This window comes from Meriones unguiculatus, chromosome 3 (genome assembly GCF_030254825.1).
Source record: "Meriones unguiculatus strain TT.TT164.6M chromosome 3, Bangor_MerUng_6.1, whole genome shotgun sequence".
NCBI classification, from domain to species: Eukaryota; Metazoa; Chordata; class Mammalia; order Rodentia; family Muridae; genus Meriones; species Meriones unguiculatus.
In genome coordinates this window covers 44055651-44077669 of record NC_083351.1, presented here as the reverse complement: position 1 = coordinate 44077669, position 22019 = coordinate 44055651, and the positions used below count along the sequence as shown (strand labels likewise).

The window sequence follows — 22019 nt, the reverse complement described above, 5'->3', positions numbered from 1 at the left end:
AAGGCTACACATAGAAACCCTGTCTCAAAGCAAAACAAAAAACCCAAGAAAAGAAAAAGAAAAAAATTTCAGTAAATCAGGTTAATAAAGAAACAGTATGATGCTTGCCTTGCTCAGTTATAAAGCAGTTCTAACAGTATCAATGTAACAGATTTTCAAACTCTTACTTTCTAGGTCCTGCTTAATATCCACTCAATATCTTTATACCCACAGGAACCCATCTGTTTCCTGTGTCTTCAGTAAACTCCATAACAACAGGCATTTTTCTTGTGTTCTGTATTTTCAGAATCTAAGTCTTGACCCAAACTGGCACTAAATATTTGCTGAATAAGCAAATGAACTTGACCAAAGTGTGACTTACACCTGGGACAAACACCATAAAGGGCTTTGTGTAGAGGGAAGGAGACCGTTTTTATTAAAGTTTTTTCATACAAATAAATTCTGATCAGTTTCTCCTCCATCACCTCCTCCCAGATCCTCATGTCCCCAATCTTCCAGCTCACCCTCTTTCTGTCTTTAGAACACAACAGGCAAAAACCAAGAAAGAATAAAGAATGAAGAAGGAAGGAAGGAAGGAAGGAAGGAAGGAAGGAAGGAAGGAAGGAAGGAAGGAAGGAAGGAAGGAAGGAAGGAAAAGATAAAGAAAAGAGAAACACTCATTAAAAACACAAAATCAGAAACCATAATACACAAGCAAAAAGACCAGTAAGATGAGAAAAAAAAAAAATACCAAACAAGGCAATATGAGACAAATAAAATAAAATCTTCCAAAATACCATTGATGTCGCTTTGCACTGGCCATCTCCTCTGGGCATGGGGCCTGTCCCTATGTGTGGTTTGCATATCAAGTGAGACTCCACTGGCAGTAACTAATTTTTCTTTTGCAAATGACTGTCAATTGGAGGGAGATAGCTTGTAGGTCAGGGACGGAGCCTGCTCTTCTCTCAGCTCTGGGCCTCTGCATGGCTTAGACCTGGTTATGCCTGAAGACACTGCTTCCCTCTCATCCATCCCCTCTGGCTCTTACAATCTTTCTGCCTCCTATTCCAAACATTTTAAACATATGACTCAGTTTCCAACATTCCTCTCAACTGCAATCAACTTGTGACTTGAAGTAGTTTTCTCTTTAAACACATTTTAATTAAAGTATCTGTGCTGAAAGAAACAGGCAACAGCTACCCCCCCCCAAGTGTCTCCCTTCACTCCTCTTACCGTTTTTCAGTCTATACCCACTGGGAGGGACACTGCTCAGAGTTCCCTCTGGAATCCATCTGCCACTTCTCTGTCCCTTCCTGGAAACTGTCAGGAAGGCGCTTACTGTGAAAGTGTTTAGAACCTGATAGAGGTTGGATCGTGGCAGTCAAGAGCACACGTTCTTGCAGCTTTTCCGTCTCCTCTCGGGGTCAGCTGACTGGGCTGTGTGAAGTTGGCCTATGGACCACATCCACCTGGCAGTTAGGCAGTGAGGAGCTGGTCTCTGAGTGTCACCTGAGCAGACTTCATTCTCCAGGACTAAGCACACAGAACTGAGGGATACAGGATATTTGCACAGCCTGATGAAGTCTATAGTAATGGCCATTTCCGGCTGTGCTAAGTGTATTACAGAGTCAAAAACACAGGGCTTGGAACTCCTTCCTCAAAACAATGAAAAAAAAAAAAAAAAAGGATTACTGTTTGAGTGCTAAAGTACTTATTTTAATGAACTTGTTTTTTAACACAAATGTAAAACAAGACTTGCCATTTTAACTACAGTTAAATCCAAACTTCAAAATAACATGTTAATTTTGCAGAGTTTTTAACTACTTATCAAGTATAAAATAGAGAATGCAGTTTAATGTTTTTTGTCACAATATCAAAAATAGGCATTTTCTCATACCACGGTTATCAAACATGCCCCACTCAAAATCTTCTTAAGCAAGTGGAAGTATAGAACTGGCTGGTGTGAGTGTTTGTTAAACATTAAAAAGGAAAATTTCAGGGCTGTTACACAGAAAAACCCTGTCTTAAAAAAAACACAGAAAAACTTTACATACTGCATGCTATTTCAGTGCTTCTTAACCAACCAGAAATGCAGACTCACTAATATTATTGACGGGACGTTCATACACCAAATAAAGGAAATAAAATCTATCATTAAGTGCATTTTCTTGTTTGCTTTTTGTCAATGCGAAACCAGATTTAATGCATTATTTCGTTCAAGTATTCTACCATGTGAGGTTATGTTCTGTGGGTCACATTAAATGTACAAAGACGGTTCTCACAAGAGCTTTTCACATGAAAGAGGTTTTCATTTCAGATAAAACTAGAAATACATGTATGTGTCTATTACGCAAAGATACCCACATGCAAACTCACAAGGGACAGTCAAACGCCAAGGCTGTGGTCACTGGAAAAGAGGTACAGGAGACATTTTCAGCCATAACCGTACTTTCTGAACCACTGAGGCATGCCAGCAGCACCTTCTGACCAATTAGTCAGGAGGAACATAGGATGTGTGAAGAATCTCTCCACTGTTGAAATAGGTATGCACAGAGACGAAAAAAGCCAGGTTCCAAACAATGAAAACTGCACCCTCGCCTGGCATGGCGGCCTGTGCCCATAATCCCAGCACTTGGGAGGCCGAGGTAGGAAGTCTGAGGCAGGAAGTCTGAGGCCAGCCAGGGCTACAAAGTGAGGCTGTTGTTGTCAAAACACACACACACACACACACACAAATTGTAATCCTGCTTTTCTTAGGAAAAAGTATTTTTTTAAAACAAGGACATGAAACAAACTTCAAACTGAGATCCATAATAACATTGTGGCCTCAATGAAAAATAATACTTGAAACTAAATAAATTAAATTTCAGGTATTTTTAATGTGTGTAAGATATATAAAACAAATTTATACACCAAATATACACTATCGGTTTAAAAGTATTTAGGAAAAGTTCTCTGTGTTCAAAATCAAATAGGAATTTTCTTCTATGTACAAGAATTATACTGGAAATATGAAGTCAAAGTTTAATTCTGCAGAATTAAAACACAATTAGAGTCATTCAAAGGTAAAAAAAAATACTGAATTTTTTGTTAAATCCTTAGAATTTTGCAGTAACAAGTGAACTTTTTCTAACATTTAAAAATTTTTTCTTTTCTCAATATAAAACTATTCAAATAATTATGAGAATCTCTTACAGCAGAAAAATAAATTCACATGATACACTCGTACCCCAAGAGTTACAATTAACAGAGCAGTGTCCTTCCTTGAAACAAAGCAGCTCTTCCTATTTGCCCCTCCATCCTTATTTTACATCATTCACACAGAAATGCGGACACACTCTAACAGATAAGTAACTCTCTCCTTTCCTCCTAAGTCCGGGTAAAGTCCTCAGTCTTCTTTCTTGGCGTGTCTCTTAGCAGCACCCGGAGCCTCCGTGGCCGGCTTGGACACGGATGAGGCAGAACCATTAGAAGACGTTTTCGGTTCAGTTTTCTTTTCGTTCAGTGAAAACTGCTGCTGCCGGCCAAACAGCATCCGAGTCAAGGTATCCTCAAAGGGAGCGAGGGTCACAGCAGAATCTGCTGTCATCATCATGGTTACCTAGGGGGGAAAATAATCTGAATTTCAGTACAAACATTTTCTGTTTCTCAAAAACAAGAGAGGAAAAATAAATAATGGGGCAAAAAAGATTCAAAATGTATTTTTTAAATTTAATCTGTAAGAGAAAAAAATAAGCTCAATACTGTGAAAATCTCTGATCTCTATGAATTTAATGAATGTTATTCATCAAAATTAATACCAGAAACATATGAAGTATAACTATTGCCACCAAAAAGGAGGAAGAGATAGATGGATAGATATAGATAGATAGATAGATAGATAGATAGATAGATAGATAGATAGATAGATAGATAATCAAAGCAATTGAGATATAATCTTATCAACAGTCTACACCAGCAGTCAATACAGCTATATGCCTGGCATGGGTCAGAACTGTGGTAAATACTTTATAGTCCTCTCTATTTCCAACTCAATGTAACAATTGCTGTTGCCTTCATCAGAGATGGGCAGAGTCACAGCTCTGACAGGTGAAGTAACTTGCTCCAAACTAAAAAGAGAGTTAAGTGGTAAGCAAAATACAATACAGATTTGGGTTCAATTACTACTATTGCCAATGGCCGCAGACTTTCAGGAGCTGCAGATCATTATCCTAAAAGACACTAATCTTTTCTGTTTGAATTACTTATGACCTAATGTATAGAACAAAGACTGGGAATGTGAACTAAGAAGTGCTTACAATCCTTTCCCCAGCAAATCACACTGCTCCAAAATGCTCAGATTTGTTCGAGAAAATGTACAATCTCAGGGATCTGCAGAAATCTGGGGTCTAACTTAGTTTCAAAGCCCTAAAACTATCTAACAGTCAGTTCTCCCAGATCCCAGCAAGAAAGGAAACTAGAAACTTTAGAATGACATTCCTAAAATAGGCCCCACACAATCCACATTCTTGGGGGCATGGTATCAAGAATAAAGTATCATTCAGTGTGGCATAATCTGGGGACTGAGAAGTTACAAAAAGGGTATAACTCAAGAAGAGAGGTGAAGCATGTGCTGTGCAAGTTAGAGTATCCAGAAAAATAATGGGAATAATTTAGAACACGAGTTAGATGAAAATGGCACAATATAATCTCTAATCTACAGTACACTAATACTACCACATACACAAATCAAAGCTCATTTATATACAACAGAGTGAGGGTACTAAATGGTTCTGAAGCATATGCTTTGAAACAACTACCTTTATATCACACACTATGTCTGGAAGAGGGAACCTCAGGAGTGGAACTGTTTATGGAAGGAGACTAAGACAAGGGAAAGAGGATGCATGGGGAAAAAAATCTGGTAAGTTAATTTTATAAATAAAATTACAGTTTGAAGAAAGTACTCTATGTGTATGGATAAAACTGCTTTCAGAAGCCACAGGATGTCGTGCAAATTCCAGTGTCTGGGGTGGGCTACCTCCCTACAAGTTATTGGTGAGAAGTGTCTGAAGTTCCTCACTTCCTGCCTCCCTAAAATACAAGATAGTGCCACTGCTGACTGTTTCTAAAAGCTAATGGTAAGACCTAGTTTCTGAAGACACCAAACACTCTGGTCACAGAACATGAAAAAAGCAAGCTAGGACTGAGCCAGAAGTTTGCTAGACCTTGTGGTGTCAGAAGGTGCTCCAAAGGCTGATGAGGGAGACTGTCACCAACAGCCTTACTCAGCTGGGAGTCCCATGCCACATTACTGAATAGTGAGGCAAACTGCATGCAATAGTGACCAGTCTGTTACAGGGGCAAACAATAGCTGTATGGGGGTGGGGGGAGCACGGCACACAACAGCTTTCTCGCTGCATTTGAGGCCCACTCCACAGAAGGAAATTTATTCACATCTCATAATGTAAAACCTGATCAGAAGCCGTGGCTACAGAGGTCATAGAACCGAATGGGGAAGCTACTGCTTTTGTTTTGCTAAATAGACACCGTGTACCTAACACTGCTGCCTTCTGGATAACTATGTTATACCTACAATCAGTGCTGCTGTGAGCTTCAGTCTGAAGCTTCCTTTGCAATGGGCAGTATGAAGTGCAGGGACTCATAACTGGGCAAAGTAGTGAGAATAACTGACTGTTAACAGTTCAGCAAAAATTGGGGCATCTAGCCTATTTCCCCAGACTTAGGGAACATCAGAGAAGAAATGTCAAAAAGAATGTAAGAAACGGAGAAGAGGGAAGTGGTATGGGATGCTGACTTCCAGGTGTGACACAGCTGTTGCAGTCTTGACCTCACAATATCTGTGATGGATTACACAAGATTTGTATAAGACTGGACCTGCCAACATCTTGCCATGAAAGAGGTAGGCTTTCATGATGCCCCCACCATTCCTTGAGGATTTCTATGTAGTTAATGGTTGCTGGGGGAGAGAGAGAGAGAGAGAGAGAGAGAGAGAGAGAGAGAGAGAGAGAGATTTACTTCAGTGGTATAGCCACTGGTAAGACAACCCACGTTAAAAGAAAAATTTAATTTACATATTTTAGCTTATTTATGTGTACAGGTGTTTTGTCTGCACACATGTCTATGCACCATGGGTGCTCCTGGTGCCCAGGAGGCCAGTAAAGGGCATAAGTCATCAGGGACTGAACTGCTGTTGACTGAGCTGTCATAATGGTTGCTAAGAATTAAACGTGGGTCTTCTGGAAGAGCAGCCAGTGACCTTAATATAAAAATGTACTCTCTGGATTGAGGGGACTTTATTACACACAAATTATTCTAAAACTGATTTTTGAAATAATGTAAAAGAACTCACTCCTCAGTAATTTGTAAACACACACTAATCAGTACTTTGCTACCTAAGTTATATTTGTAATATAAGTGGGCTATGGCTGCTGGCTCTACCTACCGTGAAACCACAGGAGACAGGATAGCTGAATCTGCAACTATTCACTGTTGCCAAACTGCTCTCTCCCGACTGCTCCTCTTCACACTCCCCAAGCCCCTTTAAAACATTTATACTCCTCAGCTTTACTTCCTTTTATTTACCTCAATTAATTAAAATCATTTTAAGTTCTACCAGTCTTTGAAACTGGTCATCATACACAGTTTAATTGCAAAACCCAGAGTTTCTTTATAGTTTTAATAATTATTGGTCAGTCCCTTTGCTCTATTTCACAGTAACTATTTCACTGTAGCTTCTTCAAGCTAACAGCCATAAGTAATACATGTTTCTCAAAGTTCTTTCAGTATTCTCTCATGGGAGAAGGGATCTAAATTTGACACAGTTCAAGACAGACAAAAGATTAACTTAAAAACTATCCTATGTCAAAGGGCTGGAGAGATGGCTCAGCACCTGGCTGCTCTTCTAGAGGACTTGGGTTCAATTCTCAGCACCCACATGGTGGCTCACAATTATCTATAACTCCAATTCCAGAGAATCCAACACCCTATTCTGGTCTCATTGGGCACCAAACATGTACATGTTACATAAACATACATGCAGGCAAAACACACATACACATAAAATAATAAAAAAATTAGCGCATATGAATTTTTCTCAATAATACATTTAACATGTTCAAAATTAATTACCATGATATCAATTAATGGTGGAAAATATACCACACTTATAATACGACTTTATACAAACAATGCCAGAAGTCACGTTTCTCTTGAGGCAAGTGTAAGCCTAGCTCAAGAAACACAGACTTGTTCAAAATTACAAAGCCTTCGCTTCAACATAGGTCTGTATCAACACAAGGGTTTTCTCCTCTGCTGATAATCTTTCTTAATTATTTTGTTTCCCTGTGGCGTGGGTTTTGTCATTCATAAAGTACTTGAGAGAATTATAAAAGTATATGATTTCCCCTTTAATGAATCTGGCTGAACACAGCTGAACATGGATGAATATTCAGCTTGCTTGAGTTCTGGTTGGGAAAAAAAGAAAAAAGAAAAAGAAATTGTAGAGAAGAGATGGAAGAAGAAAATGAGGGAGAGGGTGATGTCTGATACGTTTCTCTCAAGGAAGAAGAGAATCAGAGGTAGGGATAAGGAAAAATTAGCTCCTATATATTCAAATACAAATGAACAAGTACTTCTGTCAATGTATGTGACTTCTTCTACCTCCAAACTTAAGAACATACCTTCGACAAAAGCAAAGAGGAGTGTCACCTTAAACGCTACCCTGGTTTTACAGATGAAGCAGGTCTATCTGGGCAGCTTCTGGCCTTCCTCCCTACTATGCTCTGGGTTCCAATAAATTGCCTGCCTGCCCTGTCCAACATAAACACTCCTGATGGCAGCCACACAAGGGCTTCAGGAAATCCTGATGCATTGAGCAAACTCATCTTTTAATATTCAACAGTAAAGTGTTCCTGGTCCTAGCGTCACCTGAAGGATCCCATCAAGGGAAAGGCTTAAACAGGGTTTGTAATGCTGCTCGGTGGAGACCTGCAACTTTCTTACCTTTATGGTCACGAGGAAGATGGTGTACAGAAATATGAGGTCATGCTTTGATATTCCCAGGTGTTTGGTGTGCTGGAAAGTGAAGACAATTGACCCTAGCAGAGTCACCTTGGAAGGGCTAAAAGGAAAAAGAAACAAAAAACAAAACAAAACAAAAAAAATAATAAGTCAGTGACAAAAAAAGTCCTCTGCCTACAATTTTCTCAGAGTGTTCTGCTGACAACTTAATGGACTGTTAACAGATATGAATATATGTTTAAAGTTTCAGAAATGCTCAGTTATATAAACTTAAAAACCTTTTCTTGCAGCATAAAGTACTGAGGGTTTTTATTTATTTATTTATTTAAACTTTGAACAAGCCAGTGAGTAGCACCCTTCATGGCCTCTGCATCAGCTCCTGTCTCCAGGTTCCTGGCCTGTCTGAGCCCCTGTCCTGACTTCCTTTGATGACAAAAACTGAAGGGGAAGGGGAAGCCAAATAAAGCTTTTCCTCCTCCAGTTTCCTTGGTATGGTATTTCAGTGCAGCAACAGTAACCCTAACGAAAACAAGCACCAAGTGCTCTTGACCACTGAGCTAACCCTTCAGGCCCAAGACCTTTTAGAATGTCCATTATGTTTATGTCCATTACATTACCATTATGTTGCCAATATGGAAATATATTTACCCATCTAAGATTTTTTTTAAAGACCTGAAGGTCTTTAAAATTCCTCAATCTGGAATTAGTCCTTAAACACCTTCCATGATAAACAAGACCCCAAGACAGATGAGAGAAGTGGGAAAAAGTCTTTCCTGTTCTGTGGTGTAAACATCACCCCACTGGACAACCTCAGGCTACTATACAGAATGGAGAGTAAGATACACAAAGCCACTCTCAGGAAGCAGTATCAGCTAGTCTTGATGGTACACACCTTTAATCCCAATACTTTGAGTTTGAGGCCAGTCTAGCTATACGGTAAGACCCTGTCTTAGAAAAAAGAAAAAAAAAGCAGCCTGAGCCAGCTCTAGTATAGACCTTAGCTACCTTGAGGTCACAGTAGGTCAGTCTCTGCCAATATCTTAATTATTAATGCTGATATTATGAAATCATTATGCTGCTAACCTACCTAAGCAGCAGTATTTTTATCTTACACACTTGTGTAAGCTTCTCTATGTCACACTTGTGACCAGCTTCTCTATGCCTACAGAGAAGTTATAAACTATGAGAATGCCACACTGCAAAAATGACAAAGATTTTTATAAGCCTATCTATCTATCTATCTATCTATCTATCTATCTATCTATCTATCTTGTGTTTTCAAGACAGTGTTTCTCTGTGTAGCCTTGGCTGTCCTGGACTTGCTTTGTTAGACCACGCTGGCCTCAAACTTACAGAGATTGCCTTCCTCTGCCACAAATTGATTTTTTAAAGGTTATTTGAGTGTTATAAACTAAGAAATGAGTTCAAAACAATATAAGATCTGGACCTCACATAATAATATAATTAAGTAACAATCATGTCTTGGAATAGTGATTTCTAAACTTTCATTGTACTTTTAAAAAATGTTTCAGGACAATTATTAATATTAATATATGTATCAGTTTATACACATATAACTATATTATAAAATATACACAAATTGGACATTTAAAAGTATAAAGCAAAGGCAAACAAGGGGCTGTGAAGAGGGCTCAGTGGGTAAAGCGTGTGCTGTACAGCGTAAAAACCTATTGGCTCCCTAGAACCCATAAAAGCCCACCAGTAATCCCAGGACACAGGAACACAGACAGGAAATGCCCTGGAGCAGGTTGGCTGGCCAGGAAGGCTGAAACAGTGAGCTCCACATTCACTGAAAGACCTCACCTCAAGATATAATGTGGAAACATATCTATGAAAACATCTCACACCAGCCCTGAGCGTGCACATGCATAAACATGCACTATGATCCACGTGAGCCCACACATGTGAACACACATAAACACACAAATATACACATGACCCCTGCCCAATGGAATAAGACTTATCTTGACGTCATTTTTGTTATTCTAATAGTTTGGCCCCTGTACTAATGAAGCTCATTAAGGAAATGGCTTTGACATTCACACTGACCATTTTGGATTAGGTTTTCTTAAAGAGTGCCTCTAAAAAAATAAGCAGTTTGCAGATAATTGCGAAAGGGCGTTGGAGAAGGACTTAAGGAAGATTTAAATCAAAGTGTTAGATTTGTTATGAAGACTGAGATGCACTGAAAAATTCTAGGGTTGTTTCCTAAGAAAGAGGAAGTAAGATCCTCCTTCCAAACCACGATGGTGAAACAGATGGCAGCAGATACTCCTCTTCCAAAAAGGAAAAAGAGAGCACCCTGGCACCAAGACATTTCAAACTCCAGCAGATCAAGATCCAAGAGGACCCAATGGCTGTGCCTTCAGGCTCCGTGCTCTGACCTCACATAGCATGGCCCTGGCCTCTGCACTTCAACTCTAGCCTGTGGCCCTTGGCTATCACACTCCCCACTTCCTCAAAACTACTTTCCTCTTTCTCTTGGTCCCCTTCCTAGTTTCAGGACTTATTCCCTACTCATGCCCACACATTATATATACTAAAAGCTAAGACCTGACTATGAGAAAAAACATATCATATCATGTCTCAATAGGGTTTTTATTGTTGTTTTTATGTATATGGGTGTATTGCATGCATGTATATACTGTGTACTACATGTGTGCCTGCTGCCCTCAGAGGCCAGGAGAGGATATCGGAGCCACTGGAACTGGAGTTACAAAGAGTTGTGAGACATCATGTGGTGCCAGGAACTGAACCTGGGTCCTGGGTAAGAGCAGCAAGTACTCTTTGCCACTAAACCATCTCTTCATCCCTAAGCTGTTTTCATAAAGAAGGTGAATCCACAGAAAACTGATGTTTAAGATTTCATCTGAGAAAGTTAACTCTTGATGAATTTGCTGGCTTTCTTCCCAATGCAATTGCCATTTGTTTCTCAGGTATATTTCAATCACATACACAGTTCTGAATATGCTCATTTTAAAGAAACTGGGTAGTATCTAAGGCTGTAAGTCCAGATCTCAGTATAATACTGGCTACTTACAAGGACATCTTCAGCCATTCATCACCTTCTGGTTTCCAATCTCCTTTCAACAACTGTTCACAAGCTACAACAATAGCACCACCTGCACCTAAAAACAAAGTAAAAAAGAAACAAGAATATTTAACTAATATTCCTAAGAAATTACATGGCAAGAGAAGTCAGAATTTCCTCTCCCAGTTTAAAACCCAAGATTACCAAAACAGAATTCTCAAGAACAACTCAGTCTTCTATGCACTGAGATCTGAGACAAGAGCAAATTCCCTCCCCAGCATGACAACTGTCTATTTTACTGTGACCTGTGGTTAACAAGCTGGGATCCCAAGAACAGACACACAGAGAGAGAATTGTTTTAGGAAAAGTAAGAACCTTTCTCTACATTTCTCCCCTTGGTATGGTTAGATTTAGGTGCAGTATACTGTAACAGAGGTTACAGAAATCTGTTCAGTTCCTACAGATAAAACCACAGGATCAGAGACAGAGCTCATTGTTAGATGCACTTGCCTAGCATACATCAGTTCCCAACACTGCATAATCCACGCATGGAGGCACTTGCCTGTATGATTTCAGCACTCAGGAGGTAGAGGCAGGATGGTCAGAAGTTCAAGGTCATCCTTAATAGAGCTTGAGGCCAGCCTAGACAACCTGAGATACTGAAAGAAAGAGAGAGAAAGAGAGAAGAGAGAAAGGAGAAAGAGCTGGAGAGCCGGCTCAAAGGCTAGGAGCACTTTGCTTTCATCTTTGGACAGGGCTTTTCTACGTAGACTAGGCTGGCCTAGAATTCACTATGTAGTGAAAGCTGGCTTCAAATTTGTGATCCTCCTGCTTCAGCCTCCCAAGCACTCAGATTATAGGTGTGTATCACCATGCCCAGCCTCAGCCATGTTCTTGTTAATTTTCACGAGCCACAAATTTTCTTATTAAACTTATTTCATTTATAGTAAAATAATTACTTATGGTTCCATATGGTTCAGAGACACCAGAAGAAATTATTCATAAGAAACTTTACAGGCTCAAAATAATAGCTGATCACTAATACGGATATAACTTTTAAATTAACTTACTAACTAAAAAGATAAGATTTATTAAAGTACGTAATTAATTAATTAAAATATAAACAAACATTCCTTTAGAAGAGGAGTATTCAGGAGTTACAGTAGATCAGTAACATAACACTAATGAACACATATTGTTAAAATTACCTCGGGCCCATCCAACAGCTATCATGACTATCCAGCTATTTTTGTAATAGCTATTAGCTTGTGTGATTCCACCTACAATTTTCCAAGTTCTGGTCACTTCCTTCATTCCCGCAGCCAGGAGTTGAATAGGTAGATGTGAATAGCCATGGGAAACTAGGTCACGTGGACAAAAAAATACAATATACCTGAAATTAAAAGTATTTTAATATGTAAATAATATCAGAAGAACAGAAGTGAAAATCAAAATCATCCTCACTAACAACATGGCATAACACAACCACTACAATTATCCATAAAAACTCGAACCTGATTTCAAAAAAAACAAACGAAATACTAGATTGCTTTTTAAATTATACAAAACATATAATACATCTATGTCATAATAAGCAGAAGGAGTCATACAATTTGCAATACTCTATACAGTTTTTAATTCACCCATACAATTTTAAAACAAAGTTAGGTACATAATTTATTAAGAAAAGGAAACAAATTCATGATCAGTTCCAAGAAGTAAAGGTTGTGGCCTTTGTCCTTAGGGAAAAGGAATTAGGCAAAGGAGCCTTTTGGTAATGAGCAAATGTTGCATTTCAACTCCTATTAACATCTTGACCTGTGTCCCTCTGCCTAGGGCATAAGTTCAAATCTATACAAAGATGGGGACAGCTCACAAGGAAATGAGTTTATGTATGAAAAATATACGTTCATGCAGCAGAAAGAATATGAAGCTCAATCTTCAATCTGGTTGAGTAAGCTTAGTTTTAGCCAATGAAGTTGTTGCTAATTTTACAATAATTCACCCATTCTCTGGGGAGTCACAGTTCTAATCTTTGTTCTTTAGCCTCTCCTCAAATACTATCAGTGTTATTTTCTAGAAAATATACATTAGTTTTCCCCTCCATTCCTAGACAGTTTGGTGCATAAGCACAACAGATCCTCTTCTAACGGAGTGATACAGAACCCACGGCATGGACAAAGTGTTAGGGTTCTTTTAAAAGCAAGTGCTAATTTTATTCCAATTCATGAGTCATAAACTCAAAAACCTCAAATGCCTTCACAGAATATAAAATCTTTGTGAACACTGCTTCAGATACCTGATATGAGAAGCAACGGTTTGCTCAGCCACTCCTTCATCTTTACTTACTAACTCCTTATTCAAGGTCCCGCTCAAATACCACCATATCCATAGACAGTGGAAGGTCTGCTTCACTTCAGGTCAGACAAAGGGTGGCTCTGAACAGCTAGAGTACTTGGTTCTTATGCCTCAAAATGGCTCTTTACACATTTACAACATAAAAATGAAGGCTCTACTGCTTTCTGATCACTGCCCCCAGGTGGGGCTGCCTCACCAGGCCATAGAAGAACGGCCCAAGCTCAGTCCTGATGGGACTTAATGAGCTGGGGTGGATAGTTAGCTGAGGCTCCCTTTATCTGAGGAATAGGGGAGGAAGGAAGGGAGAAGAGGGAGGAAGGATGAGACCAGGAGGAAAGAAAGGAGAGGGCAATGATCAGGATGCAAAGTGAATAAATAAATTAATTAAAATATAAACAACCAAATAAATAAATGAAGGCGCTAGTGCTCATCAGTGGATTCCACTGGTCACTGGATAGCAGGAATCCTGCAGCTGTCCTCTAACCAAAAAACTCAGCATAATGAAAAATAGCAATGAACTGAATATCTTATTAGCATTCAATGTGGCAGCAGAGAGAAAAAATAAAGTATCTGGAGAAATTTTATGTTATCTGAGATAAGGTTTTATGGTTTAAATTTTTTACATGATCATATAATATTTTGAAAGTTTTAAATATAGAAATGATTTCCAGGAAGTTAGACAATGGAGGGGAAAAAGCGTGTACATTTAAATAATGAATTGTGTATGTGTTCTTAATAAAAGCCAACAATATCGCAGTATCTATTATAGATTAGATAAAGAACAGACAATGCAGTTTTGCTTCAGCAATAATTAATGCTAAAAATAACTACTCAAAAGAAGAACCAAAGCACTATTTATGACAAGTCCATTTGCATTCCCTCATTCTATCCTTAACATGTGTTAGGACCTTTTACCACAACAGAAACTCTGGACTTTTTATATTCAATTATGTGACATTATAATATACAGTCGATAGTTTATAATTATTGCTACTTCTAAGTCCGACATTTTTATCCTATTTAACCAAATAGGACAGATTTTTTCTTCTTTTGTTTTTTTCAAGACAGGGTTTCTTTTGTAATCCTGGCTGTTCCTGGAAATAGCTCTGTAGACCAGGCTGGCCTCGAACTCATAGAGACCCCTGTGCCTCTGCTTTCCAAGCACTAAGATTAATGGTGTGCACCACCATTGCCCAGCATCAGATATGCCTAAAGTACAGCTACAACAACCTCACATATTAAAACCCTGTGCCCACCTGTATTGCCATGCAGGAAAAGTTCAACAGACTTAAAAACAAGCATGTCAGACAAATGACTTCAGACACACCACTTTAGTCCTGTTACATAAGTTAGCTACATATGTTGATCTGACAAGTTACTGGGCCAACAGGCATTAACCAAACAGCATGTCTCCTCTGCAAAGATTGTAATTTCACTTTAAGATTGTAATATCTAAAATACCTTTCCCTTGCACCTAAAAAAGTATACAAGAAAGAAAAAAGAAATGACATGAGAATAATGGATTTCTCACACACTTTTAAGTCACACAGATCAGATTAACGGAAAGAGAAAAACAACAGAGTAGAAATTAGTCTAAAATAGTATACAGCCAACAAATGCAAGATAAACCACTATAAACGGCTTTAAGATGGGAGTAGAATTTAGGTTAAAACCAGAGGCCGAGCAGAGAAGAGCTTTGCTGGGCTAATCACTCAGAAGACTGCTTCGTTTGCTATCGACTCTCCTTTTCTATCAAAGGCAGTGTCACTTAACTGAGCCACAGAACCCAAACTACAGCCATGTAAGTCTAATGCAACAGCTCTGTTCTGTGGTTAGGGTACCAACAAACTAAGACAGGAGTAACAGACTTTAACTTATTTTAAGATAATCACTCCATTGTTATGTGAAGAACAGACTTAGGAAGATACCAAAGTCCAGGACAGAAGTGGGAGTATTGGTGTTTGATACTAGAAACAGTAGAGACAGAACTATGAGAATCTGGCTACCTTACTTTTTACAGTTTCAACATTTACACAACATTAGAAAAATCCAAACTGCTAGTATCTTTTTAAAGTACCATTATAGAAATGGAAGTCTTTTAGAAGTGCTTTTGGAAGATGACACTGTGAGATGAGTAGGCAAGTCAATGAGATGCTGTAGCCGTCATGCATGGATGCTCTACAGTTACACGTGTTCTGATTCTAGCCTTGACACCTATCTAGATATGAAATTACAGCAACTCTTCCCTGTCTTAGCTTCCTCGATTTCAAGCGGAAGTAATAACAACTACCTCTGATAGCACTGTGAGCCAAATACATTTGATATAAAAATGGAAGGCAAACTAGGGTTTGAAGGAGAAAGCAGGAGAAGGACAGAAAGGTTGAGAAGAAGGATAAGGATTCAGCCAAATCTAAGTACATATGAAAATGCCATAAAGAAATCTGTTACATGTAAGCTAATTTTCAAAAATTTTAAGGGGCTGGAACAGTGCCTCAGCATTTAAGAACAGTGGCTGCTCCTGCCGAGGACCTGGGTTCAGTTCCCAGCACCCACATGGTGGTTCCCAACTATCTGTAATTTCAGTTCCAGGATAGTCAATGTCTTCTTCTGGCCTCTTGAGGCGCCAGGCACACATACACATTCATGTTGTTCATCCATACTTCAAACAAAACACCCTTGTACATAAAATAAAAATAAATAAATCTTTCAAAACATAATTATAATAGCTACTCCACAGGACCCATAAATACAAAGAATTTTGGTAATATATAATACTAATTCAATACATACTAGTTATCACATAATTAATTCCACTCCACCTACTTTCCACAGCCATAAAAAAACAAAATATTTATTAGAAGAGAGAAAGTGATATTTTTTACTGAAAGTAACAGCAGCCTGTAAGTCATTTTAAGACTTTCCTGTTTGGGTTTAAAATAGTAATCTCTTCCTCACTGATAGTTTGAATCATGATCTTAGACACCAGCTACTTGAGAAACTGGATTGTATTCCCTGTTAGTAAAAAAATCCTTATTTCATAGAGCAGATTGAATTTTAAAAAACAAAGCCACAATAAAACCTGAACTCCTGTTCATATGGAGGAGGGTTACCTGCAGAACAATTCGATGACAGCCATTCGGTACCTGACCTGCGTATTACTGGCTGTTGAGAACAGCTGTAGATGAGTTCAATATTTAGCCACCGATCAGAGAGATGGAGCATACTGTTTCATAGTATTTGAGTAATTTTTTTCTCTTAATGTCACCAATAAAAGATTTTGTCAGAAAAAAGTAATTACAATAGCTATAGGACTAATGATTAAATAAGAAAATAAAATTTAGCTGATATATAACAATTCAATAATTACTATTTTCAGGTGAATAACTCCACGCACTATTGTCCACAGCCACAAGTTCCTACTTCTACTTTACCATTACACGTTATGTAAAGTACCCTGTTTATAACTGCCTAATAAATTTGAAATTATTACAATAAAATGAACTGTTGATTGTTTTATCATTGTGCTGTATGTGCATGATGGGCAGAGGGCTGCAGGCCACGGTGAACACGGGGAAGTCAAGAGGACTGCTCTGTGTAACCATTCTCTTCTTCCAGCTCTTTCTGTGAGCTCTGGGCTAGAGCTCAGGCTGCCAGGCTTGTGTGGCTAGCCCCATCAGCCACCAGGCCTCTCACCAGCCCAGTAAAAATGAATTCCAAATGTTCCGAATACACACTAAATTGACAGAGTTTTTAATAGAAAGCATAGTTTAACTAAAACAAAGCACACTGATTTGTATCAATAATCAATATATTTTTTAACTTAATTATCTTAAGAACATCTAAATTTGCATGAAGAAAAATCCAAGCCAATTTCTGCTAACATTTTTCCCTTCACTTCAAAAGTACCAAATTCATGTTTAAAGATGTCAGAAGTCTTTAAATACTCCAGTAGCCAGATGTGGTGCCTTCCCAGCACTGAGAAGGCAGAGGTAGGTGGATCTCTATATATGAATTGAAGAACAGCCTGGCCTATAAACTGAGTCTCAGGACAGCCAGGGCTACCTAGTGAGACTTTGAACCAAACTATCTCTCTCTCTTTCCACCCCCTCTCTTTTTCTCTATCTATCTTGCTTGCTTGCTTTCTATCGATAAACAAATAATCAAATCAACAAAGAGAAAGATGAGAAAAGCTATGTATAAGCCATTAATCATTTGAGCTTTTTGTTTAGTTGTTCAAATTTAGATTTTTTTTATCATGTCCTAATTCTATGTGTTTGAGTTTGTTTCACAAAAGAAAATATCTGGGCCAATATTTGATGTTCTCTCATGCTAAAATGTTCCCACGAAAACTTTAATAACAGTTGCAACTAGGAGACGATAAGGGGAGAAAGGGCAAGAGACAATCTTTAAACTTAAAAAACTTTAGCACTATTTGGGTTCCCTTATTGCACACACATTAACTTAAGGACCCAAAAAAAACTTTTGAAGAAAAAGAGATCCATTTTACTACAATCTATAAAGAAATTCTTAAAAGACTACATACCTCAACATAAGGAAACTTACCAGATTGAAGACGCCAGTAAAATATTAGTGTGGTTTGTAAGAAACTTGAGTGGAGGCTCTGCCAGCAGAATAGAGGCTAAAATCCCCCCACCGAAGCAATGCAGCATAGCACTCAACCAGCTCGACAGGGGGTTATTCCATGCCGTGGCCACTGCTCCTGAAATGACAGAGTAAACACACGCTCTGAGATAGTTGTATATTGACAAGAAAGCGCCAAGCACCCACTGCACCAAGAGAAATAAACCAAGTTAGCAATTTCCAACAAATCTATTCACAAGTGTGCTAATCATGGTAGTGTAAGCCAGCATTCTTTTTAAGTGTGGCGTGTGGTGGGATGAGTGAATGTGGGTGTGGGTACATGTACATGCAGATGTTGCGGGGTGTTCTCCAGTGTAGACACATGGAGGCCAGAGGTCCACGGTGGAATATCTTTCCTCGATTGTGTCTCCACGCTGTTTTTAGAAACAGGGACTCACCTGACCCTAAAGCTTGAGGCTTCAGTTAGAATGACAGGCCAGTAAGCCTCCAGGGTCTGCCATCTCCAACGCCAGTGCGGGGCTTATAGGCATGTGTTGCTTTACTTGACTTTCATGTGGATTATGGAGATCCAAAGTCAGGTCTTCATGCTAGCACAGCAAGTACTTTAATCCACTAAGTCATCTAACCTTCAAATAATATATTTTACTATATAAAAGAACGGTGGGAGAAAAAATGAGAGATAGCACACATATCTATGGGCATGACTGATGGTACAATTGCCTAACATGCGCATGAGGAAGTCAGGGGCTGACTCGGGGTATCTTCCGCTATTGCTGTCTTTTTTGTTGTGTTTTGTTTTGTTTTTCAGGCAGGCCACTGTGTAATCGTGGCTGGCCTGGAATTCTCTATGTAGACAGGGCTAGTCTTATACTAGAAACTAGAGATCCATCCTCCTGCCTCATTCTACTGAATTAAAGGCATATACTACTCTGCCTGGAGAGCCAGGCAGAGTATTATTTTTTGCGACAGGGTTACCCCCTGAATCTGGAGCTCACTGTCTTGACTATACTGGCTGGTAAGCAAACTCCTAGGATCATCCTCCCAGCACTTGGGTTATGGGAACACACAGACCCACACCCCACTTTGCTATGACTATGATGGTTAGGAATACGAAATCCAGCCCTCATGCTTGCACAGCAGGCCCTTCACCCACCAAGCCATCTCCCAGCCCTTACAAGTAGTTTTAAATGGCTGACTTTGACATCCTTAAAATATCCAAGCTTTTCTTACCAGTTTCCTAGTAATAGGTGGTTTTTAAAAGTTCCCACCTAGTGTTTCCTTTTATCTGAAATCTTACTTTAAACACTCCAAGACAATATGTCAAAGGAATATATTAAGAAAGGTCGGAGGCCATGAGATGGCTCAGAAGGTAAAGGCACTTGCTACCCAGTCTCACAGAGCAGGTTTGATCCCTAGGGCAGACATGGTGGAAGGAGAATCAAATCTCACAAGCTGTCTTCTGACCATCACACCCACGAGCACATACATATATAGGTACACAAAGAAACAGTGTAATTAATGTTTAACAGAGAAGTTGGCCCAGTGGGTAAAGGAGCTTGTACAAGCCTGACAACCTAAGCTCAGGCCAGAAGCCATGTAAAGGAGCACAGAGAGGACCAACTCCACAGAGCTGTTCTCTGACCTCCATATGTGTGCTAGAGCACCCCACCACTGCCAACAGTGAAATTGGTTTTTGTTTTGTTTTTAAGAAAGGTCTACAACCTTAACTACTTTAGAAAGCGTACAAGGCTACTGTAAACAAACTAAGCTTTCAACATATCAGCTGGAAATAGAGGAACAAGCTCAAAAGTCAAAGCTATTGGGGGGATGGGGGAGACAGCTAGGTAGCTATGAACACATACTCTTTCTAATGGCTAGTGTTGGTGGTCAACTTGAGTACAGCTGGAACCTAGCCCAAGCAGCTGGGCCTGCCTGTGAGAAATTTTCTTGATTGGATTGTTTGAATCGGGGCCATCCACCCTAAGTACGATGCTACTGTACCTCTAACTATATTAGCGATGTAAATGGTAAGAAGGTGGGTAGACTGACAGGTAAACATATATAATCTATCTAAATGGGTGTACAGGAACTGTTCAGAACTGTCTCTTGCAGTGGTGATTGATCATCATGCTGATCAGTCAGCACAATCACTAAGTGGAGCCTTCGCTCTTTTCCTTTTGGTCAGTGAGCAGTAACTAAACAATAAATGGTGTGACATTGAGACACCTGGGGCTAAATCAATATGGACAGCTTATGCATGGTGAACACAGAACTTAGGTACCTAGAAACACACTCTGGCTCTAGCATCTTCTCTCTCTCTCTCTTCCTAAAATTTTTTTATTATTTATTACAATTTATTCAGTTTGTATCCTGACTGTAGACCCCTCCCTCATCTCCTCCCAGTCCCACCCTCCCTATCCTGCTCTCATGTCCCTCCCCTAGTGCACTGATGGGGTGGTCCTCCTCCCCTACTATCTGACCCTAGCCTATCAGGTCTCAAGGTCTCATCAGGACTGTCCTTTCTCTGTGGCCTAGTAAGGCCATCTCGCCAGGGGAAGGTGATCAAAGAGCAGGCAACCAAGTTCATGCCAATGTCTGCCCCTGCTCTCTGCTACTAGGGACCCTGCATGGAGACTGAGCTGCCCATGGGCTACATCTGAGCAGAGGATCTAGGTCCACTCCATTCATGGTCCTGGGTTGATTCATCAGTCTCTGCAGGGCCCCCTGTGCCCAGATTTTTTGGTTCTGTTGCTCTCCTTCTGGAGCTCCTGTCCCCTCTAGGCCTTTCTATCTCCCCTTTCTTTCGTAAGATTCCCTGCACTCTGCCCAAAGTTTGGCTATGAGTCTCAGCATCTGCTTAGATACCCTGCTGGGTAGTCGTTCAGAGGCCCTCTGTGGAAGCTGCTTGTTCTGTTCCCTGTCTTCTCCTACTTCCAATGTCTATTGTGTTTGCCCTTCTGAATGAGGATCAAGCCTCTTCTTTAGGACTATAGATTTTAGTATGTTTATCCTTTATTATATGTCTAATATCCACTTAAAAGTGAGTATTACCATGTGTGTCTTTCTGCTTCTGCAATACCTCACTCAGGATGATCTTTTCTAGTTCCCACCATTTGCCTGCAAATTTCATTATTTCCTTGTTTTTAATTGCTGAGTAATATTCCATTGTGTAAATGTACCATGAGGGACAACTCAGTTGTTTCCAGATTCTGGCTATTACGAATAAAGCTGTTATGAACATAGTTGAGCAAATGTCCTTGTTGTATGACTGAGCATCTTTTGGATATATTCCCAGGAGAGGTACAGCTAGAACTTGAAGTAGCACTATTCCTAATTTTCTGATAAATTATGTTAACACTTGATTGAGAAGTTACGGTAACACCTGTGAAACAGAAGTGCCTCCATTCCCCACTGCATGTGTGTGTTGGGGGCAGATCCTACCTCACAGTAGTACTCTAAGAGTTAACAGCAAAAGAAGACTTAGAGTACTTCACAAGAGAGTCTGCGTCTAGCAATTAAGTAATAGGGACTGGCTATTCTATCATCACACAAAAATTAGGAGAAAAGAGTAAAACAGCCCTTCTTCCATGGCCCTGATATTCAGTCACAGTCACATTTGAATTCTGCAGAGTGACTTTATCTAGCCTTCTAGGTTATTTACACATTCATTCATATGCATTCATGTGTGCAGTCTCATGTGTGATCGAACCCTCTCTTACCCCCTGCTCTCTCTTCCCCCTCCCTTCCTTCCCACCTCTCCATACCTAGGCATACCCTGGTTAGCGGCAGAGATGAGTTCTCACAACTGAAGCTCTATACGAGTGAGAGTTAGAGTGTGGCACAGCACCAGGGCTCTGAAGTAACTGACTACTCTGGTAAACTCACACTTAGAGGACCGGCTTAGTGCCATCCTAACCAAAAATGATACTTTTATCCTACCCTCAGGAGGAGATATATTCAAACTTCCTTTACCCATCAAAACAATATAAATCAAATGTATTAAATG

At 39.5% G+C, this 22019-nt stretch overlaps 1 protein-coding gene across 1 annotated transcript in view; it reads right to left on the bottom strand.

Annotated features, from left to right (window-relative positions):
- Positions 1-1673: 1673 nt before the first annotated feature.
- Tmem38b (transmembrane protein 38B) overlaps positions 1674-22019 on the bottom strand; it is a 37121-nt gene continuing 16775 nt past the window's right edge. The window contains exons 2-6 of the mRNA XM_021654855.2: positions 17975-18131; positions 12262-12446; positions 11063-11150; positions 7984-8101; positions 1674-3580 (exon numbers count right to left, since the gene is read on the bottom strand). Of these exons, the coding sequence (XP_021510530.1) occupies positions 3368-3580; positions 7984-8101; positions 11063-11150; positions 12262-12446; positions 17975-18131 (761 nt within the window). The 3' untranslated portion in view covers positions 1674-3367. The remainder of the gene's footprint in view (positions 3581-7983; positions 8102-11062; positions 11151-12261; positions 12447-17974; positions 18132-22019) is intronic.